Here is a 10,324-nt window from a genome sequence, read left to right on the forward strand (position 1 = left end):
CTCTATGGGTCTCTGTTTACTTTTGCCTAAGCGTCTCCATGACGGCTCGACTGTGTGATTGTGAATGCTGCATTGTTCAGGCTAGGGCTCTCATCGATCCAATCTGCCTGGGCGCCGTGTGTTTGGGTCCCCCCCATGCCCCTTTGCTTTCCCCAGACAGGCAAGCCAGAGCAGACGAGTTGAGTCTAGGTTTGACAGCTCAGATTGTGCAGCAGGAGGGTCAGGACTACACTCTATCAGCATGCCTCACTTGACACTTGCACACCAGGTATCCCAAAGGTTACTGTCCAAAAGTCTGTGTGATCTAGGCAAGGTACGTTAGAAAACGGAAGATAGGCCCTTGGCCTGAATGGACAATACCACCAACTTGGAGTTACACAACCACAATTGTGTACAGCTTGTAGTAGATATCATTCATTGCGGTGAGGCACTTTTTGAAGATGGTTGCCTACAGATCCACTAAAACACTCAGTTATTATTGTTCATTACTACTACGTTACTACTCACCCCGTGCACAGTCCGACAACAGGATTATCTCACAAATGAGCAGGCAAATGCATAAAAGTCCCATTCTTTCAGGATGGAAGGCTTCAACACTTGAAATCTTAGAAAAAGAAAAAAAGTAAATTCACAGTGAGGAGAGGTGCAAGAACACATTGTTAGTATCCATATCACATCTTAAGCTACTGTATATTATGCTTTACAACCAAATGATATTTCTCACATAAGTTTCTTTTGGAAGTGGCATTGTCAAGGCATTGAGGAAATATAACAGAAGTACAGTCGAAACTAATAACAATAAAATAAGTTGTTAATTATTTAACAGACTGAAAAACACAAGACGTCTGTCCCCAGCACTATAAAATGTGTTTCCGGAAAAGCAACATAGGCTTTTTATTCATGAACTTCAATCAACTGAGGAGCTCTTATTTTGTCCATATGTCCCTATGTTTCTGGTTAGAGGAGTTGTTCTTTCTGCCAGTTTGCACAACAAACAAGTAAATTGAAATTGAAAATCCTTTAGAGTTTTCCATTTAATCTTTGATCAAATACATCTACATAACAAGCGTTTAATTGACTGTTAAATCATCAGCTATTGGGGAACCACACATATCCTCCTCTCATTGTCTTAGAATGGATTACATACTACATTATCAAAAGTATGTGGAGATCTTCTCGTCGAGCATCTCATTCCAAAATCATGATCCCCCCTTTGCTGCTATAACAGCATCCACTCTTCTGGGGAGGCTTTCCACTCGATGTTGGAATGTTGCTGAGGGGACTTGCTTCCATTCAGCCACATGAGCATTAGTGAGGTCAGGCACTGATGTTGGGCGATGATGTTGGGTGATTAGGCCTGCCTTTCAGTCGGTGTTCCAATTCATCCCAAAGGTTTTCAATGGGGTTGAGGTCAGGGCTCTGTGCAGGCCAGTCAAGTTCTTCCACACCGATCTCAACAAACGATTTCTGTATGGACCTCGCTCTGTGCACGGAGGCATGGTCATGCAGAAAAAGGAAAGGGCCTTCCCCAAACTGTTGGAAGCACAAAATCGTCTAAAATGTCATTGTGTGCTGAAGCGTTAATATTTCCCTTCACTGCAACTAAGGAGCCTGAATCAGGAAAAACAGCCCAAAAACATTATTTATTCCCCACCAAATTTTACAGTTGGCACTATGCATTTGGGCAAGTAGCATTCTCCAAACCCAGATTTGTCCGTCGAACTGCCAGATGGTAAAGCGTGATTCATCACTCCAGAGAACGTGTTTCCACTGTAGGCGAGCTTTACGCCACTCCAGCCGACACATGGCATTGCGCATGGTGATCTTAGGCTTGTGTGCGGCTGCTTGGCCATGGAAACTCATTTCATGAAGCTCCCAACGAACAGTTCCTGTGCTGACTTTGCTTCCAGAAGCATTTTGGAACTCGGTAGTGAGTGTACGTGTAACGCACTTCTGCCCTCAGAGGTTCCATTTTGTTGACTTGTGTGGCCTACCACTTCACGGCTGAGCTGTTGCTGCCCCTAGACGTTTCCACTTCACAATAACAGCACAACACAGTTGACCGGGGCAGCTCTAGCAGGGCCGAAATTTGACTTGTTGGAAAGTGGCATCCTATGACAGTGCCACGTTGAAAGTCAATCAGCTCTTCAGTAAGGTCATTCTACTGCCAATGTTTGTCTATGGAGATTGCATGGATGTGTGCTCGTGTTTCATACACGTGTCAGCAACACGTGTGGCTGAAATAGCCAAATCCACTAATTTGACAGGATGTCCACGTACTTTTGTATATATAGTGTAGATGCTGTTGTATAGGCTACAGCTAATCTAACTGCGTATTAAACATGTTAGAAAGCAAAGACCTAAGTCCCATCCACTCTCATACACACATAGATCCATGAATGGTGAATCAGTGGAATTAAAACATTCTACACTCAAGATGTGGACTACAAATAATAGTTTTGTAAGGTAATATAGCAGAACTATAATTATGATTAACACAATATTGATTTATGCAATACAGTTGTGTATTATTCTATTAGTAATACATAAATAATAATCTGTAGTATAAATTGAAAGTTAAAAAGTATTCCAATTGGCTACGTACGCATTTTTTATTACAGGTCTACAACAAACCTGCATCCTTCTAAAATCAGCGGCTTATAAATAATCACACTGTGATCAGGGCCAACTTTCATATTAATACAAGTTATGGACTTACCTGAAACGTCCAGCAGCAGTGATTTGTCTTGAATCGGTTTCCCACTAATGACAAGTTTATCATGATTACATTGTCTTTACAATAAAGGTGATTTAATCCAAATAATTAACATATCAATGTCCACTAAAAGTTTAACACTAAAAGTTGAACTGCACGCACTCTTCGCTCAAAGTATCCGTGGCTCAGTTACTGGATATATTGTTACCCTCTATGAAAAATAACACTAGAAAACGTGAATGTCAAACATGCAGCTAAAATATGGCTAGTTTTATTTAAATTGCCGGTCATCACATCACGCTCGTGCGAGACCCAACACACCGGACCCGAGCGTGCGTCAAAACTAAATAAAAGCCCTGTGCTCGTGTTGCCCTGTGCTCCTACCATTATCCATTTTGGAAGAGAAGCAGTTGTCTCGTTTTTAATCCCAAATACCATTTACATCTAATGAATTTACTGCAATAATTGATCTAACATACCTTGCCATCAAGGAATCGACCGCATTAGTGGGAACTGCGGTCCGTCCGACCTCGGATTTTTTGCCCAATCACAGAGTAGCCCAAGGAGCTACTCAACACATTTCAAGAATTTAACTCTTTCGCTTAGGGCAGTTCTGCTATTAACATCATGGACTACGTCATACTAATTAAACCAACATATAATATTCATATGAATAAAACACTAATTAAATGTACTGAATGCATTATGTAATTCCAAAGTAATAACACTGAATTGGTAAATTGAACTTCTATTTTCGTTATGTAATATGACACTGATCATTTATTAAAATGGTATGGTTTGGGTGTTATAAATACACACTGCGCCAACATTAGAAAATAAGGTCAACAACATAAGAGAAAATTATCATTTGAAGAAAATTAGATGTATGAGAAAGGGACAGTTGTTCAAACTCAGATTAAAGCCAAATCCTGGACTAAAACACACTCCATGTAAAATCTCCATAGATAATTTAGTCCTGGACTAGGTTTATTCTGGGTCCAATAAATAAACTCTGTGTTTGGTAATATGTTAATCAAGTAACACACCCCTTGCACTGAGAATGGAGAGGGAACTGCATTATCATTGATCATTATTATTATTGGACAACAGACCATGCATGCTCAAGAAGATATTGCCCCTTAGTGGACATTTGAGGGGATGCGTGTCACAACTGAGTCAGCCAAGTTACATGTAGTACAGAATAAAAAAATAATTAAAAGTTTACAAATTCAATGTAAAAGTCAGTGAAAACATGTAATTTAAAAAAAAGAAGCTTTTTAGCAAGTCAGCATGAGGGCTCAACAATGCAATGTCCTACGTCTCTTCTCACAGTCTCAGTCACAGACACGCTGGCTGTGAGAATAAACTATCTGGGTCAGGTGAGCAAAACATGTAACAAACCTTTACAGTCATAAATTTGTTTTATTGAACCTTACAGATTAGGCGCACCTTAACTTGTCATTCAACCATATATACAAAACATACAACAATATTTACAATGGTGATGACCAGATTCAAGCAACACCCACTGTTCAGACATCCACCTACTCAGCAGCAATAAAAATCGACAGACATTTCTACTATCGAGTTGAGTTCTCATTGCACTTGAGTGCCAGTCACGTGTGATTGCTACCAATACAACATCACACGTGGCTTCTTAATAAGAGCTAAAAACCTTTTTTTTAGCTTAATCAGTGGAAGAAAATTACAAAAATCTAAGTGAATGTGTGCTGGCATAAGAGTGCGTCCCTATGCTCCTGCTTCTTTCATTGCAGAAGACAGACAAAATCAGTCCGATGTGTATGTAAATGTGTAAATTATTCTTAAATCCAGTAGGGGGCAGTGATATGAGAAGGTATAATAAAAGGTTTTGCAGTGACTGCAAGGGTGAGGGTGAAACCAATGGGTGAGTCTTATGGGTGCTTGATGTCAGATATATATGGGGTGGCATTGCTTGTGGGTCAGTTTCTTTCTACAGGTTGGGCAAGTGTGGGATCTCAACAGTGAGTCGCGGAGGCAGTGACTGCAGAACAGGTGACCACATTTTGTGGAGACTACTAGCCTCCCACTTTCAATGATCTAGAGGAAGAAGAGAAAGAGCTCCATCTTAGTTGAAAGGACAACTTCACATTCTTGGTAGCTACACAGCAATTACAGCTTGACATTGTCACCTTCACACACATGTTGAATTATGCTTGCTTACCTCAGCATAGGCGTCCATACACACTGGGCAGCTGACTGTCCCTGGAGTAGACCTATGGAGGACAAGAGACCATCAGGGTGTACCCTCACTCAAGGTCTTGATTTCAGTGGTCACGTGGCCAATATTATGAGTGGATAAATGGATGGATGAGGATGACATTGCATTTGTGTGCTTCAATTTTCAAATAAAATTGATTTAAAAAAAAGTTTGATATGCCATCTGAAGAGATCATCATAATCAGAGGGGTTGTGGGGCTTAGTACCTGGCTCTACTGCTGGCCTGTAGAGAGGACAGGTCGTCGGCACTGAGGCCTCCATTAGTATCCTCCTCCTCATCACTGCTCAGTACATAACTCTCACTGTCAGCTTCACGTCTGCCATGAGGCCCTGAGATAGACACAAGCAGATAGACAAACTCACAGAAAAACACATGCTTGACATAGTAATAAATGCTTGCTTTATTAGAGGACCAAAACATATTTGAATCTAAATATAATTGTTGCGATTGAGGAAAAGCAATGAATTACCTTCATCGACAACCTGGTTTCCCAATTTGCAATCACGCAGTGGTGGAAAAGAAACAAATATGTCAACATTTCAGTCTTTACAACAGTGATAAAAGCATAATCTTATGAATACATTAAAAACAGTTATTTGTATACATCATTATTTGCATAAAGAAAGCTCACAAACTCACCACCACAGAATCATTGTTGGTCAAGTCAACCACAGTCAACTCAGAACCTTCACATGTCAAGTCCACCACCTCCTCACCTGCACAGCCAATAGACGGGTTAGAATTTCCATAATCAACCAAAATGACAGAGAAAAGCATAAAGCCATTGCTACCCACTCTCAGTCCTGCTGCTTTCCAGCACATCAATGGTCTCTGGGACTGCTGCTGATGCTGCAGCACGAGGTCGCACACTGGTTGTGGTGACTCTGCTACTCTTGGCCGTGCGTCTGGAACTTGAAGGGACTCCAGTCCTTCTTTTCCGCTGTGTCTGTGACAACAAAGCACTGCTTCTTAGAAACCAGACACCTTTGCTAAATGTCTGTGAAAATTAAACTGAAGGTGTTGGAGGGTTATCACATGGCCCTGGGTGCAACATGTGAGGACTTACTGTACTGCTCATGTTGCGATAGGGAAGGTGTGAGTGAAATCAAAAATGGTCAAATGTTACGGTAGTAGTAGTAGTACACACTGAAAAATCTACATCCGTTCCAACTCTGATTGCGAAGTTCTTGGACCAATTTAACAATAATCTGGTGAGAGAAAAATAAACCAATTCAGTTACATAAAAAGCCTTCACACATCTGATAAGCAACAAACCATTGGCCATTACTAACCTTTATGAACATAACACAGCAGCTGAAGAACACAAACCATAGTCTATCGTTAACAGTATTCTGAGATCCACTCCCTAACCACAAAGTCAAAGCATAATGTTGTTGACAACTTGTAACATATTAGCTTGTAAAATTGATCAAATCTGCAACCCCTCTCTTTCTGTGTTCATCTGCTTAACATAACGGGGATAATGTATTTAGCTAACGTTTAGCTGCTGACGTTAAGCTGCTGTAATCACAAAACTGCTTGTCAGCTACAATATCGTAAGTTAGCTAACATTAGCTGGGTCTGAGCTGGGAAACTCATCAGGCGTTGGTTTATCACGACAAAATGGAAATTAACACGGTGTATTAAGCATGACATGTACCTAACCAAGTAGCTAATGTATCTGGCAATACAATTAATAAACGCAATGGCGAATCAAAACATGAGCTAGCTAGAATTAGCATTTGAGCTAGTTAGCTAACAAAGCAAAGACAACTAGCTAGCTAGCAACCAACAAAGGTAGCTAATTTAGCTAGCAATGCTAACACGCTCGACGCAAGCTCTAGCTCCTGGTTTACAAACGGGATCAGCTTTACTTTTACATAACATCAACACCACAATTCAACATTTGTATAAGGGACTGGTGATAGATGTAAACTGATAAATAATCTAGTTTTAAAACTAAGGGTGGTTAACAGCAGCCTACCTCCTCAATCACTTCTTCTATGGTCCTTCTTGATGAGATTTAAAGGCCGTTGGCATCCAATAAATGTTGCATTACTGCCACCTACTAGACTGGAGTATAACTCCCTTATACTTTGCTTCGTTTTTTTTTCTACAAAAAAAAGAAAATACAACAAAAACCCTACCATCTAACATTACATTCACAAAAAAATGAATACAATACTCCACTATTAAAATGTATTTAGTCCTACTTCAGGCCAACAGCCTGGAAGGATGGGACACCACCACATTAACTCTTCTGATTTCAAGTCTAGCACACCCAAATACCTCTCTACAGCTGCCACCACAACCTCTACTTTCTGCAACTTCCATTCCATCCCTGCTGTACAGTTGATAACCATTAATATAAATGCCAAAAATGAAATCTTACTGAAACAATATATACCTTGTTGGTGGATTCCTATGTACTGTTACAGATCGACTACTCTCACCACTCCTCTCAGGATCCCTCCCCCTTGGCCCATCTTCCTCTACTTTCTTCACTGCCTCAGCATATGACAACTTCTGCACTACTCTAACCCTGGAAACCTCAATCGGCCTCTCATACAGGACATTTCTGATCCCCAGCCCCCTACAATTAACACAAACCACTACTTTCCCCAATGCTACACATTCCTTTGTCTCTTGCTCTTCTGCACACCTAGGAGGCTCCCTCCTACACACTGCTGCCACATGCCCATAAGCTTGACACCTGTAACAACGTAATGTAGTTGGCATTAAAGCTTGTACAGGATAACTTACATATCCTAACTTCACTTTGTCAGGCAAAGACTACATCAAAACTTTAAAAAAACAGACAACAACCATGTTTCTCCACTCACGCCACCCTATTTGCGTCACACAAAACGACGAGCATCACAAACACCGGGAATCTTTCCCTTCAGTTGGTCAGCTTTCACATTTACCGTTACCCCAGTATTCACTCCTTTCAATTGCACCCTTTTCTTGAGAGCAAAACAATCCACATCTCTTGCCCCCATTCATTTAACATGGAGTGCTTGCTCCCTCTGACCAGCAGAAACATAGAATTATCACAATACCACATCTGGATACCCTCACTGATTCAACAGCACCCAACTCTGTTTTCACCCAGCCTGAAACCTCAAATGGTTCAGCAAAAAGGCAAGGGTCCACTTTTTCCATAAACTTCACTCCTCACCTTTATCCTGACCCTTGGTGCAAGCCTCGGGCTCTGAGAACTTCAACACGCCTATCACATCCAAAACTTCGCCCTCATTCACTCCCATTTCTCCTTCAACACTTTCTGATTACACTTTCTACCATTCTTCTTTAACAAACCATCTCCCTTTTCCATCATTTATAACTGACTCAAGCTCACCCTCTCCCTACCCCTCTCTCAGACCTCCTCTGCCTCTCTTTTTCCCTCCAATCTTCCTCTGTATAACTCTCCTTATGATAATACTGCACTTCCCCTGACATACATCTTGTTCTTGCCTTCTCAAGGCCATTTAACCAGCTGTCACAATCTCCGTACAATCAGCACGAACCCCTCGGGATGGAGCACTCAACAGTGCATCCCACTTGTATAGCACCTGTTTTGTCTTGATGTTCTTCTTTATCTGACCTCTTCGATGGAACATTGGAGATTGCACAATTTAATTCATGTGCATCTCGTCACCTACTGTGCGGGAATGGAAACAGGATTCCCAAAAATGGAACAAAATAGATGAATAAAACTAAATCAAACAACTTTCTGTTAAAACAGATCTGATCCCTACATAGGCTCAAGGGGAACCTGGGAGGGAGGGCCTTCCGGCGCTTGTACAACTTTGCAAGTCTTCAGATGTAAAATCCTGTATGTAAAAGTCCCAAAAACGTTTCTGCCACAGCCACAAACATGTCCAGTTTCTTAGACTTCGAGACTTGTGCCGTACAGTTTATAATGGTGGCAATCCACCTTTTTAACACACAGGGTGTCTTTTGACTGGCAGCAAACATTTACTACAGGCTGTGGTATGTCTACTACTGTAACGCTCAATGAGTGAGTGTGTGTGGAGTCAGGCGCAGAGAGCAAAGGACACAGGAAAAAACACGCTTTAATGTCCAAAATCAAAAGATCAAAATAGTATTTACCCAACACAGGCAAAACTATAAAACAAATAGTACCCTTTTGGTAAAATACTAGGACAGCGTAAAAACCCAACACAAATACTAACACCTCTCACAATTACAATAGAACAAGCCCACACAAACAGAAGTGGGCTAAACAAACTTAAATAACCCCACCCTAACAACCAAACAAGGAACAGGTGAAACCAATTGGACAAAAACAAACAAACACAGAACAAAGGATCGGTGGCAGCTAGTAGACCGGCGACGACGACCGCCGAGCGCCACCTGAACCAGAAGGGGAGCCAACATCGGTAATATTCGTGGCAGTACCCCCCCCCCTGACGCGCAGCTCCCGCAGCGCGCCGACGCCGGCCTCGGGGACGACCCGGGGGCCGAGGCGCAGGGCGATCCGGATGGAGGCGATGGAACTCTCTCAACAAGGATGGATCCAGAATATCCCCCACCGGGACCCAGCACCTCTCCTCCGGACCGTATCCCTCCCAGTCAACGAGGTACTGCAGGCCCCTCACCCGGCGTCTTGGGTCCAGAATAGCTCATATCGTGTACGCCGGGGACCCCTCGATGTCCAGAGGGGGCGGAGGGACCTCCAGAACCTCACCTTCCTGCATGGGACCAGCTTCCACCGGCCTGAAGAGAGACACATGAAACGAGGGGTTAATGCGATAATACGAAGGAAGTAATAATCGATAACAAACCTCGTTTATTCTCCTCAGGACTTTAAATGGCCCTACACACTGCGGACCCAGCTTCCGGCAGGGCAAGCGGAGGGGCAGGTTTCGGGTCGAGAGCCAGACCCTGTCCCCCGGTGCAAACACGGGGGCCTCACTGCGGTGACGGTCAGCGCTCTTCTTCTGCCGTCCACTCGCCTGGCGTAATGACTCCTGGACAGCCCTCCAGGTCTCCTTAGAGCGCTGCACCCACTCCTCCACCGCAGGAGCCTCAGTCTGGCTCTGATGCCATGGTGCCAGGACCGGCTGGTACCCTAACACACACTCAAATGGTGACATGTTAGTAGAGGAGTGGCTTAGTGAGTTCTGGGCCATTTCTGCCCAGGGGATGTATCTCGCCCACTCCCCTGGCCGGTCCCAGCAATACGACCGCAGAAACCTACCCACCTCCTGGTTAACTCTCTCCACTTGCCCATTACTCTCCGGGTGATACCCTGAGGTCTGGCTGACTGAGACCCCAGACGTTCCATAAATGCCTTCCACACACGGGAGGTAAACTGGGGA

General features: G+C 43.0%; 2 protein-coding genes across 6 annotated transcripts in view; both read right to left on the bottom strand.

Moving 5' to 3' along the window:
* Nucleotides 1-3,584, bottom strand: part of LOC135526162 (fibroblast growth factor receptor-like 1) — a 66,682-nt gene extending 63,098 nt beyond the window's left edge. The window contains exons 1-3 of one of the 4 annotated variants that reach the window (XM_064954296.1): nt 3,196-3,584; nt 2,720-2,763; nt 508-604 (exon numbers count right to left, since the gene is read on the bottom strand). In XM_064954296.1, coding sequence (XP_064810368.1) covers nt 508-571 — 64 coding nt within the window. In that variant the 5' untranslated portion in view covers nt 572-604; nt 2,720-2,763; nt 3,196-3,584. The other 3 variants (XM_064954295.1, XM_064954297.1, XM_064954294.1) reach the window with 3 other exon arrangements.
* A 534-nt stretch (nt 3,585-4,118) lies between these two features.
* On the bottom strand, nt 4,119-7,037 carry LOC135526163 (E3 ubiquitin-protein ligase RNF4-like). 2 transcript variants are annotated; one of them, XM_064954298.1, is made up of 8 exons: nt 6,961-7,037; nt 6,043-6,184; nt 5,772-5,922; nt 5,616-5,692; nt 5,446-5,458; nt 5,182-5,305; nt 4,920-4,971; nt 4,119-4,795 (listed from the first exon to the last, which is right to left on the bottom strand). In XM_064954298.1, the coding sequence occupies exons 2-8, from the start codon at nt 6,052-6,054 to the stop codon at nt 4,646-4,648; spliced, it is 579 nt and encodes a 192-aa protein (XP_064810370.1). In that variant the 5' UTR covers nt 6,055-6,184; nt 6,961-7,037; the 3' UTR covers nt 4,119-4,645. The 2 variants fall into 2 exon arrangements, with proteins under 2 accessions (XP_064810370.1, XP_064810371.1); XM_064954299.1 differs by lacking the exon at nt 6,961-7,037 and adding an exon at nt 6,269-6,943.
* Nucleotides 7,038-10,324: the final 3,287 nt, after the last annotated feature.

The sequence above is a fragment of the Oncorhynchus masou genome, chromosome 32 (assembly GCF_036934945.1).
Source record: "Oncorhynchus masou masou isolate Uvic2021 chromosome 32, UVic_Omas_1.1, whole genome shotgun sequence".
NCBI classification, from domain to species: domain Eukaryota; kingdom Metazoa; phylum Chordata; class Actinopteri; order Salmoniformes; family Salmonidae; genus Oncorhynchus; species Oncorhynchus masou.